The 21,764-nt window shown below is 54.1% G+C and overlaps 2 protein-coding genes across 12 annotated transcripts in view; both read left to right on the forward strand.

Annotated features, from left to right (window-relative positions):
- Window positions 1–15,687, forward strand: part of Mta1 (metastasis associated 1) — a 40,178-nt gene extending 24,491 nt beyond the window's left edge. For 2 of the 10 annotated variants that reach the window (XM_031357794.1, XM_031357789.1), the window contains 16 exons: window positions 1,816–1,933; window positions 5,162–5,264; window positions 6,148–6,247; window positions 6,520–6,708; window positions 8,598–8,672; window positions 8,998–9,056; window positions 9,332–9,447; window positions 9,751–9,902; window positions 10,008–10,197; window positions 10,330–10,419; window positions 11,858–12,010; window positions 12,217–12,252; window positions 13,483–13,494; window positions 14,408–14,439; window positions 14,767–14,918; window positions 15,004–15,687. In XM_031357794.1, coding sequence (XP_031213654.1) covers window positions 1,816–1,933; window positions 5,162–5,264; window positions 6,148–6,247; window positions 6,520–6,708; window positions 8,598–8,672; window positions 8,998–9,056; window positions 9,332–9,447; window positions 9,751–9,902; window positions 10,008–10,197; window positions 10,330–10,419; window positions 11,858–12,010; window positions 12,217–12,252; window positions 13,483–13,494; window positions 14,408–14,439; window positions 14,767–14,918; window positions 15,004–15,154 — 1,728 coding nt within the window. In that variant the 3' untranslated portion in view covers window positions 15,155–15,687. Of the gene's footprint in view, window positions 1–1,815; window positions 1,934–5,161; window positions 5,265–6,147; window positions 6,248–6,519; window positions 6,709–8,597; window positions 8,673–8,997; window positions 9,057–9,331; window positions 9,448–9,750; window positions 9,903–10,007; window positions 10,198–10,329; window positions 10,420–11,857; window positions 12,011–12,168; window positions 12,253–13,482; window positions 13,495–14,407; window positions 14,440–14,766; window positions 14,919–15,003 lie in introns of all 10 variants that reach the window. The other 8 variants (XM_031357787.1, XM_031357790.1, XM_031357791.1 and 5 more) reach the window with 5 other exon arrangements.
- Window positions 15,688–18,772: 3,085 nt separating this feature from the next.
- Crip2 (cysteine rich protein 2) overlaps window positions 18,773–21,764 on the forward strand; it is a 5,178-nt gene continuing 2,186 nt past the window's right edge. The window contains exon 1 of one of the 2 annotated variants that reach the window (XM_031357798.1): window positions 18,773–19,207. In XM_031357798.1, the coding sequence (XP_031213658.1) occupies window positions 19,165–19,207 (43 nt within the window). In that variant the 5' untranslated portion in view covers window positions 18,773–19,164. Of the gene's footprint in view, window positions 19,208–19,405; window positions 19,568–21,764 lie in introns of those variants that run through there. The other variant, XM_031357797.1, reaches the window with a different exon arrangement.

The following is a 21,764-nucleotide window of genomic DNA, read 5'->3' on the forward strand; positions in this document are numbered from 1 at the left end:
TCTCACACACACACACACACACTCTCTCCCTTTCCCTCTCTCCCCCCCTCTCTCTCACACACACATCTCTCTCTCCCTCTCTCTCTCTCCCTCACACACACACACATCTCTCTCTCCCTTTCTCTCTTTCCCTTTCTCTCTTTCTCTCGCACACACTCTCCCTCTCTCCCTCTCCCTCTCTCTCTCACACACACACATCTCTCTCTCCCTCACACATACACACATCTCTCTCTCCCCCCTCTCTTTCACATACACACACACACACTCTCTTTCTCTCCCTCTCTCTCCCTCCCCACACACATACCTCTCTTCCTCTCTCTCTCCCTCTCCCCCCTCCCCCCCCACACACTCTACTTCTTGCCTGGGACCTAGCCTTTAGGGCTCTGCTACCTCCTCATGAGCCTTGTGGTCTGAGGCCCTGATGTAGCTCAGGTAGCTCAGGTTGCCCACGGGAGTGCCGGCCGGTGAGCTTGAGTACCAGGATGGCAGAATGTCCTAAGCTCAGCTTGCACCCTTAACACAGGGTTGTGTCTAAATGCAGAGCTCACTGAAAAGCCATTCTGTAGGGATACCACCCCATGTTCTCAGCTGTAGCCCTACTCCTGCCATACAGAGCCCAGAAATAGTTGGATGTGGTGGCTCAGCTATTGCTGCATGAGCCCCTTCAGTGCCACAAGCCTGAGCAGTCATAGACATCTTGGTCCAGTAATAGCTGCTTGAAGTCCTGCAGGGCTAGGAATCTGAGCTGCCATGAGATGTGCACCCCCAGTTCTCCAGGCAAGGACCCCACCAAGATCATCCACATCTCAGACAGTAGCCAAGAGAAGGGATGCCTAGCAGGACTGGGCCACCCAGACTTTCCTCCTGGTGAAACTCAGCACAAAGCAGGCTGAACCCATTGACAGGCCTGAGCCAGCGCCACTATCCTCTGAGTGGACTGGACCCTAGAAAGGCAGCAGTCGTCGACTAGCATCTCCAAGCAGTGGCCGAGAGCAGTTACTTGTTTTCAGAGCGGTAGCAGGAAGAAGAATGGAAGCTGGAAAAAGAGGGGAATTGTAAGTCATGGGGTGGAATATGAAGGTGAGGGACCAGCTGCCGAGGAGCTGGGCCTGGAAGAGCTGGGCAGCAGGCCTGGGAGCAGGAACATCAAGGGCCCAGGTGATGGGAGGGAAGAGGTCGCTCTCGGGCCCAGAAGACCACTACTGAGAGCTAATGCCCTGCTGCTCCTAAGGAGAAGCTGGGGCTTAAAGCTCAACACGAGGAAAGATTAAGAAAGCCTGTGTTGTATGAGTTTCTGCCTGTTGGCCAGGCACAGAGCATCAGGATCAGCATGAGGATGCAGCCTGGGCTGTGGCTGTGCTTGCTGCCTTCAATCTGTAGAATTTATCCTAGATACCATGGTTTTTGTTGTGCTCATAAGTTGGTTTTCCCCCCAGGGGTTGTAGTGATGTTTGAGACAGGTTTTCATGTAGCCCTGGCTGTCCTAGAATGCACTATATAGACCAGGCTGGCCTCACGGAGCTCTGCTTGCTTTAGATTTTCAAATGCTGAGATTAAAGGTGTGTGCCACTGTGCCTGGCCTTCACAAGCTGAGTTTCAAAAGGTTGCAGTGACAGAAAGACAGTGGCCTTGGCAAGCTCCTTAGCAGACAAGCCCCCTCTGTAGTCCTTACTTCACTTCTGTTGCTGCAGGGGCTTCTGCCCTGGGTCCTGGGCAGGCAGGCCACATGCCTCCCCTCAGAAATGGACTGGCTTGTCAGGTGCAGCTAGAGGAGAAGGCTTGTCTGACACCTGTCTTGTATGTGGTGTTTTTCAGGATTTCTTCTTCTATTCTCTCGTCTACGACCCACAGCAGAAGACCCTCCTGGCTGATAAAGGGGAAATTCGTGTAGGAAACCGGTACCAGGCTGACATCACTGACTTGCTGAAAGAAGGTGCGGTTCAGGCTGGGCCAGCAGCACAGAGGTGGCTGGACGCAGTGCGTGTAGTTTTAACCTAGGCTTCAGCTTTCCTAGTGGACATCTGCATCCAGCCGAAAGCCTCAAATCCTGGAGCTGCCTGTTGAGCCCTGTGGTTCCTCAACCGTGGATTTCCCTTGGCAGCTCGTTATGAGTTTGGTTTTATACTGTTTCTGCTAGGAAAGTATTCTGCTACGTGCCACACTCTCAGCCTTGTTTCTTACTTATTTTATTCTTTTATTTATATTTTACATGTATGGATATTTTGCCTGCGTGTATGTCAGGACACCACTTGTGTGCAGTGTCTGTGGAAATCAGAAGGCATTAGATCTCTGACGACTGGAGTTAAAAGGGTTGTGAGCAGCCCTGTAGGTGCTAGGAGTTGAGCCCAGGTTTCCTGGAAAAGCAATCAGTGCTGTTAACCACTGAGCCATTTCCCCAGCCCCATCCCATGTATTTTGAAACAGGGTCTTATTTATTTATATAGGCCAGACTGACCTTGAACTTGCCTCCCTTTATGGCAAGCCATCACAGCTGGCTCATTATAATTCTACATTCGTGTGTGTGTGTGTGTGTGTGTGTGTGTGTGTGTGTGTGTGTGTGTGTTTGTAGAAGTCAGAAGATAACTTGTTGGAGTCTGGTTTCTCATTCCTCAATGTGAGACTCAGGAATCAAAATTACTGTACTTTGGAGGTCAGAGGACAATTTGTAGAGTCGGTTCTGTCCTAGCATATGGGTTCTGGAGATTGAACTCAGGTTGTCAGGCTTAGCAGCAAGTACCTTTGCATACTGAGTCATCTCACCAGTCCCTCCCCCCTGGGGGGGATAAAATTACATTCATTCATTCATTTATTCATTCATAGGGGTTTGGCCAGGAACGCCCTACAAGAATTGAGTCTATCCTAGGTGGCAGCAGAAATCAAACTCAGGTTGTCAGGTTTGGTGGGAAGTGCAGAGCAAACTGGCATCAGCTGGCTCTGACCTGGGATCCAAGGCTCGCAGGTCCCTTCCACACCTCCCTTCAGCAGCCCTGGCAGAGTGATCTGATGAGCCCGAGATGCTGGCCTTTGTCTCCTAGTAAGCACTTGGGCTCTGACCCAGTCAGGTGCCGTACCCATAGAACTGTTAGCTCAGAGAGCAGCACTTCTGTGCACCGAGTCTCTGAGGCGATTGTCCTTTGGTTGTTTTGGGGTGCCTCAGCTACAACTTGCCATATACTAGGACAGTGTGTTGCCTTCAGAGTGGCTGGCCCGACGCTGCACTTGTTTCCTGCGTTTTCCATGCCCTTCCCTTTGCCTTGTGGTTTCTATTTGAAGCTGGGTGGGGTGGCTGTCGGTGTGCATAGATGGTGCTTCCCTCTGAGCTGTGTGGAGGCTGCCCTTCCCTCTGAGCTGTGTGGAGGCTGCTCTTTGCTGACTTCTGTCCCAAGCTTGAGCCTCCTTCCCCTGTCTCTAGCACCTGGGCATCCTGATGCCTGTGTACAACCTCATAGCCAGAGCCAGCTAGCTGCTGCCTGTTCTTCAGCTTCTTCCCCAAATACCCCCCGCCCTAAAGCTCTACAGAGCCAGAACCATGTCCAGCCTCTTGGGCTAAAGCCATAGTATTTGCTTTCTCAGCCTGGCTGAGGGGAAGTGTCAGAGGGAAGTATCAGAGGCTGAGGCTGTCACAGTCACATGAACTTAAACGGGGACCAGAAAGGGGGGAGAGGTCTCAAAGGCCAGAGGACCTTGCTTTGAGCTTCTGTTCCTCAGAATCAAGCTGCTCCAGGTGTCCTAGGCATTTGTGGGCTCATTGGTGAGTGCTAGGAGAACCCCCAAGAGGGCTATGCTTTGGCTATAGGGCCTGCCTGTGAAAAAAAGCAGGACCTCGGGGAGTCTCCAGCTACCAGAGCAGCCTCCTCCTTCTTAGTCTGTGCAGCCTTTTGACACAAAGGTCCGTGGCTTCCCTATGTATCTGTCTTAAAAAATTAAGCTTTGAGGGGGGTGATGGGAAAGAGAGAAAGAAAGGGGATGGGGGTGGTTGCATTTCCTGGAGCTGAAGACACTGGTGTTTGTGAGACCCCTGTAGACAGGGGTACTGGAAATCAGGACTTGAGACCTTTGGAAGAGCAATATATGCCCTTGACTGCTGAGCCATGTCTCCAGCCCCAGAATGTGTGCTTTGAATGATATGAAATGGAATGCTTCACCTTTATTCACCGTGTTGGAAATTTCAAAGTGAGTGATGTGGGTGGGGTTCCACAGGCATTCTTTGCTCTCTGTTCCAGGCAGTTGCAGATCATTTGCTATGAACAGCATCTTGGTTTTGGGGACCTGTGATCCCCCGATTAAGCCCAGTCCACATCCAGACTGAAATCCACCCACAGCATTGGGTGGATCCACCCACTGTCCTGGGCCTGCATAGGCTGGAGTTAATAGAATCCAGCTGTGGTCCAAGAGCAGCAGAGAACCTGATGATTCAGGCTCCTCAGTTCCTCCCATGGTCCCTGCTGGGTCTTCTGCAGTGGTGGGCTTCCAGGACCCTCATCCTCGGACTAGCTGGTCCTAAGACCTGCCTTGCCTTACTCCAGCCTGGGTTTAGGCCCCATAGATAGTAACTCTTCAAGACGGTCAGGAATATCTCCTTGGAGACATCCAGTCCTTCTGTTAGAGAGCTTGCTCAGTGCCCTGACCAGGACCCCACAGTATTCTGGGGGAACTCAAGTGTGGGCTGCTCATAGCCACATGGTGCATTGATGCCAAGGGCCAAAGGGGAGTTGATAGGATCTGATGCAAACTTTGAAGCTTGATACCTTCATTAAATTATGAATGTAGCCCTTGGCTTGAGAGTCAGACAATGGATGACTGTGGGATTTCTCCTGGGGCATTTCCCTAGAGTCAGGCCTGGCCTGGCTCATGACAAAGTTCTCCTTGGGGACTCTTGGATCTGCTGTATGCTTTTTATGAGTATGCAGTTATTTCATCAGGAATTGTCTCCTAACTCTTGGAATAATAGAAATCCAAGAGCAGAGTGCCTGCCCCCCTCAGGTCATTCCAGCCCCAAGGGTTGGGTATGTGTGCCAGCTCCCCACCCCCAAGCTAGCATCTCATATCACCTGGGGAGAAGTGGTCCCATGGGACCTGGGGAACAAACAGACTTTTGGTTACACTGGACTATTTCCCACAGCCTTTGTTGTTCTCCCTAAACCATGCTTGTTCCCTATAGGTGAGGAGGATGGGCGAGATCAGTCAAAACTGGAGACCAAGGTGTGGGAAGCCCACAATCCACTTGTGGATAAGCAGATTGACCAGTTTCTGGTAGTGGCCCGGTAAGTGCAGTAAGCAGAGGCCGGCAGGATGTTGCCTGGAGCAGTATGGTGGGTCTTGGGGACATGGAGCCTTAATTTGAACATCCAACATGGGGTCCATGGTCTTATGTTTGTTTCTTGCTCAGACCTCTTCCTGAGTATGAATGCAGCCTTTTAAGGCTGAGATGTCCCTGGGATCCTGTGATCAATGTTCCTAGGCATCTGGGCCCATATTCTCACTATGCCCTTAGGGGCTATCTCCACCATAGGCAGGAGCTTCTTCCAGGGCGAGGCTAGGACCTAGCCAAAGAGCTCCTGGCTGGCTGAGTAGGAGGCTAGAGGCTGCTTGAATGAAGGAGGTAGAGCCCCGGAATCAGCGCTGAGCCTCCAGAGCAGTTGAGACTCAGCAAATCCCAGAGTGACCTATGAGGGGCCTGTCTACATTTGTTACAAACAGTGAGGCTTAGGGTCCCAGGTCTGAGGCAGCTCCCAATGCAGCGATCTCCAACACACACATACACATACACACACGCGCACACACACACACACACACACACACACACACACACACACACACAGAGCTAGATACAGAGAATTCTCTCGACCAGCATTGAGGCATGTTTCGTAGCTCCCAATGCAGTGATCTCCAGCAGACACACACATAGATAGATAGAATTCTCTCAGCCAGCATTGAGGCATGTTTCGTATGCTGCTTGTCCTCTGACTCACTTACACATGGGGATTCATGCCACCAAGATGCATCTACAGCTTCTCCCTGTTGTGCTCCTCTAGAGCTGAGACCCAGGACCCTTTGGGGTATACCACCTGGGTCTGGCCCTCACTGACTTGCCTGGTGGAGGCCTCCAGGTTAGCTCTGGTGGTTAGTGGGTCTCCTTCTCCCCAGCTCTGTGGGTACCTTTGCACGGGCCCTGGATTGCAGCAGCTCCGTGCGGCAGCCTAGCCTGCACATGAGTGCCGCAGCAGCCTCCCGAGACATCACCCTGGTGAGTGGGCCACTTGCCACCTCTCCTGCTTTCTTCTGGGGTCCAGCACCCACCTAGGCACAGGGGTCCTAGCAAGGTAACTAAGGACTCAGGACTCCAGCCTTTCCTGGTGCTAAGGGAGTTAGGGAGGGGTTCCCCCAGGGGCCTCAGCATCTATCAGATTGTCACCTTGAGACCTGAAGGGGTGGGGGTGGGGTGACATCTCAGTGCAGGAAGATACTCCTTAGAGCCTGGGGACAGCCTGGACCCAGGGGAACCCTGCTGTCTTGCAGTTCCATGCTATGGACACGCTGCACAAGAACATCTACGACATCTCCAAGGCCATCTCTGCCCTCGTGCCTCAGGGTGGGCCAGTGCTCTGCAGGGATGAGATGGAGGAGTGGTCAGCGTCAGAAGCCAACCTTTTTGAGGAAGCTCTAGAAAAATATGGGAAAGATTTCACAGACATTCAGCAAGATTTTGTAAGTGCTTAAGTAGGTTGGGGGGTGGCTACCAAGCCCCATCTCTCACCCAGGCCAGTGCATGTGCCTGTTATGGCCAGGCCTCTGTCCTCTCAGTCCAGGGATGGTGTGGCTACCAGTGGCCACCGAGCAGCTATAGGAGCTCACTGGAGCTAGGGTACTACTGTGGAGGAGGTTCTCAATCCTCCTGTGTGTACTTCTAGCAAGTCTTCAGGGTCTTTAATATGGGAGGGTTGAGTTCTCAGAGCCTACAAAAAAATCTTCCCAAAAGACTGAATAGTGTTGCTCTTGACGAAAAGCCTGCAGGCACTCTGAAGGAGCATACTTATATGAGGTGAGGCAGCTGGGCCACCTTCATAACAGCCTTGAGGAGGTGGGGTTTCCAGGAGCCAGGATGTAGTAAATGAACTTTATTGTCCATTGGAGCTCCATCAAAATAATAACAAGACTGAGCATGGTGAAACATACCTGTAATCCTAGCACTGAGAAGGCGGAGGCAGGAGGATTCAGAGTTTGAGGACAGTCTGGGAAAGAGTGAGAAACTGCTAGAAACAAACAAACAAACCAGCTCAAGTAGCAAACCAGAACCAGGGTGGGTGACAGAGCCAGGAACACTCAGTGTGCTGATCTAGGCTGGAGGCCTGAAGGGGTGGGCCTGGGAGACTCAGGTGCTGGCCATTCCCAGGGCCACAATGCCCACAGTCTCTGCTTGACGGACTGGCATGCAACTGGACTAAAAAAATACCAAGTAAATGAAGTGAGCGAACCTTTAGATGAGAAGTGGAGCTAGAGGACTTGGACAGGGAAGACAGTGGTGAGAGCAGAGCTGGCAGAACACGCCCTGGAGAGTCGGTGTGTTTCTAGACACAGTTCAGCAGGTAAACTGAGTCTGTCAGAGACTCTGGAGAGAAGGCTGCAGTGGTCTGTAGAGAGCACGGCTGACTGGGCCAGAGCATTGTGTGAACCAAGCACAGAAACAGGGTTCTACACAAAACAGGTAGACTCTGCTCATAGGAAATTGTTCATGTAGATAAAGCTCATAAATCTAAAGAGACAATGTTTGCAGGTGACATTTAGCCATCACACTAGCCTTTAAAGACTGAAGTTGCCAGCCTTGGTGTGTAGCTCAGTGGTGGAATGCATCCCTTGTATGTAGGAGACCCTGGGTCTGATCCCTGCCACTGCCAAAAGACAAACCAAACCAAGCAGTAACTCAGGGGAGAAGACGAAACTTGCGTGATGTGGCTGGTGGCCCAGGGAACAGTGGAAGGAGGACAGGGTTAAGGGGCTTGTAACTATATGCTGAAAGAGAAACTTCAGGCGCAGCAGGGAACTGAGCACTTGACAGGAAGGACAGAGCATGAGAAAAGTAGCCCTGCAGTTCAGTAACCCAGAGAAGCCAAGGCGAAGTGCAGGGTTAGGAGTGTGGATAGTGCAGTGGCCTCTCATTCAAGCACCTGAGAATGGGGAATTCCAACAAATTCACCAGTCTCTGGTTCTGGAAGCTGAGAAGTCCGTGGTTGGGGACTTTGTCTTTGGCAAATGCTTTTGTGCTCCTTTGTCTTATGATGGAAGGCAGACCGACAAGACAGCACATTCAGCTGCCGATCTTGTCCATACAAGATCTGATCCTTGGTAAGAACAGAACCCAGTTACGGTCACCTCCTTCCAGGCATAATTGTAATTGTTTTAGCTTGGGTTTTCAAGGGAAGAGGGAGGTCAGCCACATACTTCCTGTGGGCTTGCTGTGTTTAATTAACACTGGGGGAGGGGTGCCATTAGTGGGGGGTCTGAAGTGATACCCAGCACTGCCTCTGCCACTCTCCTCCTTTGCCTGTTTGGGCAGTAGCCCTGTTCCTGCCACCCATCATGTTGCTTTGTCCCTGCAGCTCCCATGGAAGTCGCTCACCAGCATCATCGAGTATTACTACATGTGGAAGACCACCGACAGATACGTCCAGCAGGTAGACTGTCCCCTTCGGTCCCCATATAGCCACATTACATTTGCTCGTACTTTCCCAACGACCTCCCCTTAAGCCCTAGAGCAAAGAGGAAGGAGCTAGAGTCACTAGAGGACGCAGAGACTGGGGGGAGGGGACAGTGCTTGCCCCTAGCCAGCCTGGTACTCCCACTTCCTGGCCCTAGGCTGGCCAGGGAGGGCCATGCAAGTTTTTCACGAGTTTTCCCCAAGGATGCCAGTGATGGAGAAACAGTGGTGTCCCCTCCCTGTGGTCTCCCAGCTTCCCTGGCCAGCCTGGTGACCTCCCTCACCCTCTGTTTTGTTTAAAGAAACGTTTGAAAGCAGCTGAAGCAGAGAGCAAGTTAAAACAGGTTTATATTCCCAACTAGTAAGTCCTATTTTCATGTTCCTGGGGGGTGGGGGTGGGTGCTGGATGGAGGTCTCCTGAGTTCAGTGGAGAACTTCTGCCACCCTTTTCATGAGCTTGCTCCACTGGGGAGGAGGGATCAAGATTTAAGCTTTTTTGGCTCAGGAGTCAAGCTGGGTTTAGTGCTGAGCATTTTGGGATATGGCAGCTGAAACACAGTGGACCAGAGGTACGGGGATGTCTGTGGGGATACAGACACCCCAGGGCACCTGTGACTGATCCTTCTCCTCCATCAGTAACAAGCCAAACCCCAACCAGATCAGCGTCAACAGTGTCAAGGCCAGTGTAGTGAATGGCACAGGGACACCAGGCCAGAGCCCCGGGGCTGGCCGGGCCTGCGAGAGCTGTTACAGTAAGTGCTGTACCTGGCTGGCACCCATCCTGGGCAGCAGGGGCCCCGGGAATGCTACTGTGTGGCTGTGGTGCTCATGGGCCCCTGGAGGCCCTTGTGCTCAAACCTGGAATGACTCACCAAAATGGGGCTGCAGTGGTGGGGGCGTGGTTTGGAAGAGTTTCTCAGGCGTGTGAGGTGGGCCTACTTTGGTCCTGAGCCAGGGGGTGGGTGGCTGTGGTGGTGGTGGGGACACTGTGGGATGCTCTCTACACCGTTGGTTCTGCTTAAGAATTCGTCTATTTCCAACTTTGTTGTCCGTAGCCACACAGTCTTACCAGTGGTATTCTTGGGGTCCCCCTAACATGCAGTGTCGCCTCTGCGCATCTTGTTGGACATATTGGAAGAAATATGGTGGCTTGAAAATGCCAACCCGGTTAGATGGAGAGAGGCCGGGACCAAACCGCAATAACATGGTAAGTGGGATACACCACACCTATCTGTCACCTGCAGCATGTCAGCCTCAGGTCCTTGGCTTCCAGTCACAGTGCTGTATTGGGGCGGTATGCCCCATTCCACAGAGTCCCCATGGCATCCCAGCTCGGAGCAGTGGGAGCCCCAAGTTTGCCATGAAGACAAGGCAGGCCTTCTACCTGCATACTACCAAGTTGACACGCATTGCCCGGCGCTTGTGCCGCGAGATCCTACGCCCATGGCATGCCGCCCGCCACCCCTACATGCCCATCAACAGTGCAGCAATCAAGGCTGAATGTGAGTCTTCCCCTGTCTTTCTTGGGGCTAGCAGGAGCCACACTCAGGCAGAGTGTTCAGGTTGAGGTACAGGTAAGTGGGGCCCTGGCTCATGTGGAACATAGTTATTCACTGTCCCTTGTCCTTGTACAGGCACAGCACGGCTGCCTGAAGCTTCCCAGAGCCCACTGGTGCTGAAGCAGGTAGTACGGAAGCCCCTGGAGGCTGTGCTCCGGTACCTTGGTAAGCTGGACAGGCGGGATGTAGGTTTCTTTTTCTTTTTTTTCCTTTTCTTTTCTTTTTCTTTTCTTTTTTTTTTTTTTTTTTTTTTTTTTTTTTTTTTTTTTTTTTGGTTTCTTGAAACAGAATTTCTCTGTGTAGCCCTGGCTGTCCTGGAACTCACTCTGTAGACCAGGCTGGCCTTGAACTCAGAAGTCTGCCTGCCTCTGCCTCCCAAGTGGAGATTAAAGGTGTGTGCCACCACCGCACGGCGGGACATAGGTTTCTAATTCTCATCCTAGCACCCCAAAGAGGAGACACTGACTGATGACCTAGGTTACACTATGCCAGGCTTGCCAGGCTCAGGAATACCCACAGAGAGGTGTGCCATTTCCTGTTTCCTCCAGGTCCTGAGTTCCAGATCCTCTGGTTTTAACCTTCCTGGCATACCCTGTGTCCTGACTAAAGTTTTTGTTTGAGACAGGGTCTCTCTACATAGCCCTGGCTATCCTAGAACTATGTAAACCAGGTTGGCTTCAAACTCGAGATTCTCCTGCCTCTTCCTCCAAAGTGCTGGGATTAAAGTTGTGCGATCCCACTGACTTCTGCCTGGGGTTTATACAGGTATAACCCTACCAACAAGTCCCCAGGGCAGGGTGGACACCTGCTGTTGCAGGGAGGCCTCTCCCCAACATACGACAGCATTGGGGGCTTCTGTGAGCCCTTGATGGCCAAGGTCCTTGCCTGGCTAGGAGCCTTGCAGGGATGGCTCCTTGTTTGTGCTTGTCTGGGGACTGTTGATCTCTTGCCAGTGCCCCTGGCCATTTAGGAGTGGCATATCATGAGGCTGTGCCAGACACTTGGGGTCACTTGTTTGCAGGGTTTGAGTGGACTTGAGTTAGTCCTCCAGCATGGAGTGAACAGTCCTTCTAGAAAGGACATTCCAGAACCATAAGCTAAGTGAGTTCACTGTAGACACACACGTCTGACTTTGCTCCCTGGGTCCTGGGCCCCAGAACTAGCATCACCCAGGAGGGTGTGGTCAGTGCCAGGACCTGCCTTCTGTGGGGTGGATCCTTGCTCGGGCCAGCCAGGCAGCTCAGTGTCTGGCCAGTAGCCAGCCTTCTGCCATCAGTCCTGGTGGCCTGGATGTGGAAGCTGTCTGATGGAACTCCTGTGTTTATAGGCTGTGTCTGGATCTTATAAGCTCTTGGCATTTACCCAGCTGTCCTGTCCAAGGCAGTGGGCTAGGCTCTACTTGCCTGTCACCCTTCTTGAAGATATCCTAGGGAACCTTCCTGCTAACAGTGCTTTGATCCCTGGCTTCAGTGAGCTCTGGTAGTGTAGGGCTGCTTCCGTCTAGCCTAATCAGTGGGGCTTTAGGGTAGGAAGGTATCGTTATAGCATGGACCCTTCTGTACTGCAGTTCTGAGCCACACCCTTACCTCTTTCATTTCCACAGAGACCCATCCCCGCCCGCCTAAGCCCGACCCTGTGAAGAGTTCATCCAGTGTGCTCAGCAGTCTGACCCCTGCCAAGTCAGCCCCTGTCATCAACAATGGCTCCCCTACCATCCTGGGCAAGAGGAGCTATGAGCAGCACAATGGGGTAGATGGTGAGTCTGAGCTTAAGGACTGGCCCTGTGAAGAGGCCAAGCCAGGTCTGCTGGGAGCTTCAGGGCTGGCCCTCTGAGGAAGTCAGGCCTTCTGAGGGCCATGGGACTAGGGCTAGCCCTGGAGCTCCACGTGACCCTTATTCAATCGGCTGTCTTAGTTGATGGTGTTTTCTCTCCCTCTCTCTCCTGTTCCTGGGCACTGCCAGGCAACATGAAGAAGCGCCTCTTGATGCCCAGTAGGGGTAAGGCCTGGGGCGGCCGCTGGTGGGATGCTGTGGCCGAGTCCTGTCGTGATGCCTGTGTGTACTGTCTGCTAGCAGGCTGGGCGGTTCAGGGCACGTACAGGGGCAGTCCACACAGACCCAGGCCACAGCCCATACTTCCATGTCCCTGTAGACTTGTCTCTTGGTAGAGGGCCCATGAACGCTGGGTCTCTGGCTATGGCCCGTCGTGGCCTGAGCCATGGTTGGACTGTCTTTGCACGAGGCCCCTGGTGCCCCCACTGCTACCGCGCTGTGACTGCTCGCATGCCTTCAGCCTTGCTTGTAGGGCCGCTAGTGCTACCTGCAATTTTTGTGTGCCCTGCCTGATGGGGACAGTAGGGATGGGTTGGTGGCTGGGCTTACATACGGCCCTTGTGTCTGCTGAGGATTAGCTTGGAGTCTGCTGATGGTGTAAGGGTTGTGGGGCACAAGCCTGCTCTGGGTATAAGGGATAGCACCAAATCTGGATGTCAGTGTGGGAAACACCAACCAGCCAGCATGAGCCTGCTCAGGCCCTTCTCTACCTGTCAAGACAAGAGCCCAGGAGGTAGCAGTGGGCAGCGACTGTCTAACTGTACCTTATTCCCTCAGGATACTCCCTCTCAAGGTTGCTTTGGAAGCTTGCCAACTGTCAGGTACCCAAGCAGGCTTACCCTTTTGTGTGGCTATTGCACTGGCCATGTTATCTACACCTCAGTCCAGGGGCCCAGGCATGGCCTTCCCAGACCTTGCTTCTGGTTTCTACAAAGAGCTATTCATTTCCACTGAATTTTTTCAAAGTCTGTCCTGCAGACCTGAGGTGGGCCCTGCAGTGAGTACCCAACCAGGATGTAGTGAGAACTCATTGGCCCTGTGAGTGGTCTAGGCAGCTCCCATGTCAGAGAGTCTAGCCACAAGAAAAGTGGCTGTCCTGAAGTTGTAAAACTAGACCTCAGTACTGGAACTAGCCTAGGAACCATATATAGGCGGACTGGCTAGAGACAGCTTTAACCTTCTAGTGATGCGCCTCAGGCTGGGCCTTGCATAAATAAGCAAGGCCCATGGGAACTCTGGGCAAGGCGCTAGCCCTGGCACCCAAGGCTCTTAACTCACTAACCCCTGCCCCATACTGCCTGCTGCTCTGCCCTGAGGCTTAGCTGCCATGTGCATGCAGCTCACCTTTAACTCTAGTATGTATCTTCTCTCTCTGCCGCCTCCTCACTCTGGCAGGCACTTACCTGGGTAAGTAGCTCTTCTGATAGGACTTTGTGTGGGCACGAGGTTGGGGGGGTCCCAGTAGGTGCTGGGAGCAGGCTGTCCCTGAGAGCCAAATGAGCTAGAGCCAGGATTCTGGAATAGAGGGCATGGGGCAGGCTGTCAGTCCCACATTTGGGAGACTGAAGCCAGGAGGATCTTGGGTTCCAGGTAGCTGGAGTACACTTTTAGGCCCTGTCTCAATTTTTTTTTTTTTTTTTAAAAGAGGGAGATCTCTGATGAGAAGGGTTTAGTGACTGGCAGATTATCATGGGGTCCAGTGGCACTAGCCAGGCATGGTAGAGGAGTCCTGTGTTGCTCCCTGCTTGGGGCTAGGCCATTCAGAGACCTGTTTGGCATGCATGCTTACACATACATGGCAGCAGATCTGTGATGCAGTACTTCCTGATGTGGACCGCAGCTGGCACTCCTGCTGGGGTGGGATGCCAGAGCCTAGAGTTTGCCTCTCAGCCTCATTCCAGTGACATCTCAGTTTCTCCTTAGGCCCTCAGCCTACAAGCATGCTGTTGTCTGTCATCAGAGATCTGTTCCTACCTAGCATCTGCTGTTTGTTCTGAGCGGCCAGCAGCCAGTTGCTGCCTAAGAAGCAATAGGGAGGGTGAGGTACACACGGCCCGGCAGCTGTGCTTGATGTACACTGCACTCCACCTTAGCCTCTGGCCAGCATAGAGATGGCCCTCAGGGGTGGCAGAGCTATGAGACCACCTGGGCTAGCTGAGGACATGTTACAGGCCCCTTGGGTGTGGGCTTTGGTTGAAAGGGTTGCCTCAGGAGGTACACCCCCACCTCCACCTTCGTGGCCTGGGCTTAGAAGCACGGGCAGTCTGGATGCTGAGCATGCTCCCCTGCTCCAGCTTCACTTTGTGCTTTCTTTCCTCAGGTCTGGCAAACCATGGACAGACCAGGCACATGGTAAGAATGGGTGGCTAGAGATTTGGTATGCTTCTGTATGCGCACACGTCCCTCAAGGTGTTGGGAAAGTGGCCTAGGTGGCTCTCGCTCCTCACCATGAGCCATGGAGACCACCTGGGAACCCTGGTCAGACCTAACAGGTAGCATAGACCAGTGCATTCAGGTCTCAGCCTAGCCCTAGCCCTCCGGGGGCTCCCTACCTGGGCTGTGAGTTAGCTATGGAGCCTTGAGGCCTGGCTACCCAGGAGGTTAGGGTCTTGGGCTGAGGGTTTATAAGGTAAGGTCAGGGTACTGTCTTCCTGTGTTCATACCTTTTGTTCACCACAGGGACCAAGTCGGAATCTCCTGCTCAATGGGAAGTCCTACCCCACCAAAGTGCGCCTAATCCGAGGTGGCTCCCTGCCTCCAGTCAAGCGGCGGCGGATGAACTGGATCGACGCCCCGGATGATGTATTTTACATGGCCACCGAGGAGACCAGGTTGGAGCCTTTTCTGGGACAGCACGGGATATGGGAGTCTTCAGCTACCACCTTCTGGTTTTTACTGGCTTACCTCTTCCCACAGGAAAATCCGAAAGCTGCTCTCATCCTCAGAAACCAAGCGTGCTGCCCGCCGGCCCTACAAGCCCATTGCCCTGCGCCAGAGCCAGGCCCTGCCGCTGCGGCCACCCCCACCTGCACCAGTCAATGATGAGCCCATTGTTATTGAGGACTAGGCGGTCACCCACACTGTGGCCTGCCTGGGCCCCTCCATCAGCCCCAGAGTATCCAGTGAGGCCTGCAGAGGCCAAGTGGCCTCCCTCCCCCACCAGACTGCTGCCCACCCCACCCTCTGTTTCCGTAGTGCCCCAACTCCCGCCCTCACATGCAGAGAAACTGCTCCTCTGGTGGACACGCGGGGGAAGAAGTGTGGTCTAACTTATTCCAAGACACCGAGGAGTCTTTTTTAGCTTTGTGTTTACTTTCTGGCTGGAGCAGAGATGAGGAATGCCCTGGGCCATGTGCTGCAGGGCTTCTCACCTGGGGTGGGCTCTAAGGTTTTGTTGTGTTCTGTTGAAGGTGCCATTTTAAATTTTATTTTTATTACTTTTTTGTAGATGAACTTGAGCTCTGTAACTTACACCTGGATGTTAGGATTGGTGCAGCCAGCAGCGTCCAAGCTGCCTGCAGGGTTGGTCCCCTGTCTTTTCAAGTAATTTTCATATTAAACAAAAACAAAGAAAAAAATCTCATAAAAAGGAAAACCCCAGCAAGCCCTTCTGCGTCTTTTGTTCCCAGTCCTTCCCTGGCTCAGGGCCACGGACCTACTACCCCGCTCTGATACCCGGGATGCCCAGGCATCCCTTGGCAGAGATAGGCAGTAGCCACAGCTAGGGTCAGCTCAGTGCTAGGGGTCTTACTCAGGCTGGTGCAGCGTACCACTCTGAGACCTATTCCTGCTGGCCTTTGTCCGGGTGCCTGCTGCCCTTCCAAGTGGGACTGGCCACAGAAGACTACCACTTTAGATTTCAAGTTGCAGAAACAGTGTCTCAGGTGCCACAATGAGAGCTGACCCTACCTGAAGCCCCACAGCTTTTTTCCACCAGGGTTTTCTACCTGGATCAGCTTGGCGCAGGAGCTTAAGGTCCAGGGCTCACCCCGTGCCCAACAGATCCCTTGCCCCAGCTGTCGGGCTTTCTGTGCTAAGCCTCGCTGCCCTGGCAGGTGTGCTTTCCTCAAGAATTTGCTCATATTTCTGCTCAGAAATCCTATCTCTGCCTGCGCTTATCCTTGCAGGCCTAGAGACAGGTGCCAGCCTGGCCAGCTACGGGAGGGAGGAGGTCTGGCTCTGCAGACCATCATCCCTCAGGCTGCTGCCTCTCAGCTGGCCAAGAAGAGGCTCAGATAGACCCTTTCTGGGAACAGTGGAGTCTTGGCCCCTGCCTCCTGCTCCTGCCCTCCTCAGGCGCCTGTGATATGTGGAAATTGCAGACAGGATTAAAATAGAAACCATTTATGTTCCCACTTGGGATATAGATAAGGGGTATCTCAGCTTCCCAGTTTGTGATGGGTCTTATCAGGGTGACAGGCCAGGTGTCCGGGACAGTGCTGTGACACATGCCCTACTCATGTCCCCGGGGTCATTGTGCTTCTCCCAGTTGTTCTGGCCTCTACCTTGTCCTCCACTACTCGAGGGCACTCCAGGCTTCAGGGGCCTCTTGTGAGTCCTTTTCCGATCTGGGAGTCTGTTGGGAGCATGGCTCCAACGGGGTACAAATGAAGCCCCTTCTGACCTAGTTCCTTCAGCTTTCCTCAGGCACAGGTCTCTTTCCAAAGGCTGTCCTTTTCAGAATCCAGGCTGGGTACTGAGACATTCCTAAGTGGGCTCCAGTGTCCACTATAGAAATGGGGCCAAGACTGATTGGACATGAAAGCCAAGGTGAAGAATGGGAATTGGACATAGGCTGGTGGCTTATGGGCCCAGGAAAGGAATCTACTCTACCCTGAAGTCTTTTAATGAGGAAAATGGGTAGGACCCATTTCTACAATAGTCAGGCAGTCATGACCAGAGAGACTGGTGCTGACTTGAACACCAGGATGTAGCTCAGGGCCTTCATTCCAGGCCTTGCGATGCCTGGCCATCGGTTCCCTCTGTAAATCTGTGATCCTGCCCTAGGTGAGAGGACAGAAATTCCAAGGTATTTCTTATTTTGTTGGGGCCTTAGAGAAGAGAACTTCCTGACATACCCCACACCACACTGTCTACCATACTGCATAGAAGATGAGAGGGCCCAGCAAGGGATGATTTGGCTTGGCAGTCAGGTCACAAATGAGTTCATCCTAGCTATAAAAGAAGGGACCCTGTCCCAAAAGGCACTGTGGAAGCTTCTACCTGCCTCTTCCCTTGGCTGGTGTGTGTCCAGAGGTGTCTTTCTGTGCCTGCCCATGTGATCCTGCTACTGCCCCTTTGCCCTCCATAGCCTCAGGTGTGGAGGCCAAGGCCACTGTTTGTCACTGGCCCATGTGCCTTCTTGCCAGGCTCACAACAGCCCTGTAGCCCTCCATCATTGTCCAGAGACCCAGCAGAGGAGGAGGGACAAAAGCAGCAATTAAGCTCTCTGACCCAGCCCTGCTCCATTCCCTAGGCATCTAGCCAGGATTGCCTGCCATTCTTTTGCACCCCCTGGAGGGGCCCTACTCCTACCCACTCTTTCATTAGGGCTGGGCACCCTTGAGGCCTTTTCAGAAGATTAACTGTGCCTAGCCCAGTCAGCCCTGTCTTTCACGGCAAATATTAGTGGTGGGGTGGTCAAGCAGGCTGGTACCTATAGGTCCACAGGACTTCTAAGATGGGAATCTGGAGAGGGTACAGTAATGGGTGCTTGGGTTGGAAGCCAGGATACCTATGAATTCAGCCTGAACAGGAACCTGGCTGTGAATGTAGGGTCTGTCCAGGAAGGCTTCCTTGCCTGCCTCTCACCTTGGCTGGCATGTGACCACAGGTGCCAGGGGGAGCTGGTCTGGCTGGTCAGTCAGGCTTGGAGGGGGCGGCCCATGGAAATGGCAGTTACTGCAGGATATGTGTACAAAGGAAGGGCCACCACATTGAGCTATAATAGGCCAGAGATCACCAACATGCCTGACACCTGGGACCACTTGGCTCCCAGTCCATGTGCTGGACAGAGAAATGAAATATGGGTGTCCAGCACGGCAGTGAGGAAAGTGTAGGAGGAGTGTCTCGAGTCAGCTCCGGTTAGATCATACTGGGTCGGATCATCAGGGTTTGGGACTCATAGGCTGTTTGTTTCCCAGACCCAAGGCCCAGGTTGGGTCAAGAGGCTCGGAGAGAGGCCTGTGGGTCCATGAGAATCAGAAAATAAGGAGGATGGGACGGCAAGCAAGCCCTTAAAATGGGAAGGAGAATGGGAGGGGACTATTTTGAGGACAAGCAAGGTGGGAGACCCGATCTGGAAAGCAGGATTTCTGGCTCTGCTACTCTACAGAATGCATTGGGGCCAGCATTCTGGGAGTCAGAGACTCTAGTCTGAAGAAAAGCAGCAGCTGCCTCACAGAAGCTTGACGCGGAGGAAATTCGCAGGTACCCCATTCTTCCAAGGATAAAGGTGCCTTAGAGGCACGTGCACCTGCGGCCCCTTCTGAGCCTGCTCTGGCTGACTCCACCCCGCCCCCACTCATCCCAGTGGTTTCTTAAGCTGTTTTTGGAAGTGGTGGCGCTTACAAGTGAGCCTCGCCCGCCCCTCCTTCAGCACCACAGACAGGACCGCGGCGCCCCGCCCGGAATCTGATGCTTCGTGCTTCTGTGCTGCGAGGCCGTTGCTATAGAAACGAGGCAACAAAGGGAGGCGGCGCCGGGAGGCGGGAATGGCGGGGGGCGTCCCGCGGGCTTCTCATGCCTACCACGAGCAGGCCCGGGCCTCGACACCTAAAGCTGGGGATCCCAAGCCCGCTCCCCTGCTAGAGATCACAATGTAGCCATAGACTCCTCGGGCGATCCCTGTGGACGCCACATCACTCCGGGGTAGGGGGCGCTAGGCCGGGCCCTTCCGACCCTGGCAGGTGCGCCCCGCCTGCCGCGCGCCCAGCTGCTGGCGTCCAGGGGGCGGGCTCCAGAGGCCCCGCCCAGGTCTCGGAGCCAATCGACGTCCGGGGGCGGGCGGGGCAGGCGCGGGCGGCGGCGAAGAGACGAGCACGGGTGGAGGGCGCGGACCGACCGAGCGCACCGACCATGGCCTCCAAGTGTCCCAAGTGTGACAAGACCGTGTACTTCGGTGAGTATCCACCCGCCGTCCGCCTTCGCCTCCAGGCCCCTGGCTGAGAGCCACACCCCGTAATGTACATGGATGGGGTGCGCAGCCACGATCTTGGGATGCGCGATCCGTAGCTAAGCTCGCCACGCTGTTTTCGCGGGTGCGGCCCGAGACTCGAAGGTAGTGCTGCGCGGGGCGAGGAAGGCCACCTGGGATTCTGGAGAGGCGGGTGGCGTCGAGTGGGTTCGGAAGCGCTCGGTAGGCACTGGGCTAGATACGCAAAATCCTCGTCGGCCGGGGCTAGGAGCGCCCTCCTGGCCACCCGCATGTTCAGCTTATCTCCCTCCTTCAGCGACGCTCTTCGGGGCGGGATCCAAGGAGGTCTGTCCGACGCCCGAGACTGGTCCGTTGAGATCCCCTGGGTTCCGGCATCTCCTCACCTTATGGCTGCCTCCCAGCCTGCACATGGGCCCACTAGTGTGACCCGGAGTAGTGAGTGACTCCAGTGCTCACTTCGACCTCTGCCCAGGCCGCTGGACCAGGTCTGGGATTCCGGATTCAGTCCAAGCGTGGGCGACCTTGGCTTCTGCTTGTTACGTGCCCCAGCTTGCTCCCTTTCTTGGCCATTTGCCTCTGCTGTTTCACCCGGGGTGGGGCACTGGCGACACGTATTTCTCCACGAGCTTGAGAGTGCACTGGGCGACTAGGACCCTGGCCTCTTGGAGGTCAAGGCCATCAGGGAAGGAGGCTATGGTATGCAGGAATTGGTTCCTGCTAAGGTAGCCCCTGAAGGCAATCACCTTTATCAAACATTCCCTGGTCCCTGATCTGCTAACCTCCTGGGGCAATGCTCCTAGCAGAGCAACTTTGCCAGAGTAGAAGTGTAGCTGCCACTGAAAGATGGACTCAGGGTCAGGAGAGAGAGAGACAGGGGCCTGAAAAGACAGGGTCTCTTCTGCTCTTCCCAGAGCAGCAGCCAATGTCCAGGTCAGTGAACTTCTTCCGATGACGGGAGAAGAGGAGAGGCCACTTTTGTTTGTTCCCAGAGTGGAGGGACCGGATTTGGCTTGGAGTTGTTCTGGGTGGCCTGGAGCCACGGGTTTCCTGTTGCCTCCTGGAGGGGACGAGTTGCCCCTGATTTTAGTCCTTTTTCTACAGAGACATGTCTAACAAGTCCCTGAGTGAGGACAGTCCTCAGGGCCGCTCTGTATGACTGTGCTCCAGACCAGGCCAGCTCTGGACTCTCTGGGGCCTTGGCCAACAGGCCACCCGGAAAAAGCACTCTGCCTGCTTGGGCGCCTCTGGCTCTCAGCAGAAAACAAAGGCTCCTCTGAGTCAGCTGGCTCCTGTTCTGTGGGGAGGCCATGGGGGTCCAGAATAATGCCCTCTTTGCCCAGCTAGGCTGTACCCTAGCAGCCCACTTCTGAGTAAACTCTAGGCCCAAGGGACCCCAGTGTGCTCCCAGGGACCCCAGTGTGCTGTGAGTCTGATTTTCTTCCAGAACACATGGCCAAGTAGGGAGATCATTCCCTTCAAAGCTATTAGACCTAATCAATGCTGTATTCCCAATTTGGGTCTGTAATGGGGCCATCGACCCAACCAGTTGGTCTGAGGGTCAGCTCTCTGCCCCTACATGGCCCACATCCCAGAGTTGGCCAGAACATAGTGGTTTTGGCAGCCTTGAGCTGCAGCTGCCACAGCCACTGATGGCCATCCCAACAACCTCCTTATCACTGTCCTGAGAGAGAATGCCAGACAGGCATGGGAGCCAAGCCTGCTTTCCATCTAAGTAGCTTCTGCTTGTTCTGGCTTGGACATAGAAGGGTTCTGGTTCACCTGTGTCTTAGCATCACAGAGGAGACCAGACAGTACTGCCCAGAACAAGGGTCTGGGGGTTCCTGGAGAACACCTGCCCATGTCCAGCAAGTTAGGGCTGTGGAGAGCCTGACTTAGCCACACGGAGGATCCAGGCTTGCTGCCCAGCTGCAGCACTTCCCAGCAGGGGAAGGGGGGTTCAGAGTAGGATGTGCTCCCTGGTGTTTGCCAAGCTTGTCCAGAGGAGGCATGGCCCCAAAGGGACCGGTGGGCCGCTCTTGAGAAAGGAAGGCTGGAGAGCTAGCTGTTTCTGTTATCCTCAGAGTGGCTGTGCCAGAGCCAAGCAAGCATAACACCCCTCCCTCCTCCCCCGCCACTCTGGCCTGGCCCCTTCCCTTTGGAATTCCGCCTCTGCTCTCAGCTCAGGCCCTTCTTCCTGCCCACTTCTCCACCCTTTTCCTGCCTTACTCCCTTGGGGAGGCCCAGGCTTCCGTCCATTGGGATGTGGCTCGGCAGTCATTGCCCTGGTGGTTGCGGGGTGGGGTCCACAACCCTCAGCTGCTGGTCACAAACCTTTGGCGCCAAACTGGCAGCTGGAGGCAGTGGGTGGAGTGAGATCTCCGGGCTTAGGATGAGGAAACCAAATAGGGATCTTTCCTGGTGGTCCTGAGGCAGCCAGGACTGGTGTTTTCTTACCTGGTGCTGAAGATCAAGGGCTTTTCTCTTGATGGTGGGACTCTGTCTGGCTCCATGGGGGGGGGGG

Source organism: Mastomys coucha, unplaced genomic scaffold (genome assembly GCF_008632895.1).
Source record: "Mastomys coucha isolate ucsf_1 unplaced genomic scaffold, UCSF_Mcou_1 pScaffold6, whole genome shotgun sequence".
NCBI classification, from domain to species: Eukaryota; Metazoa; Chordata; class Mammalia; order Rodentia; family Muridae; genus Mastomys; species Mastomys coucha.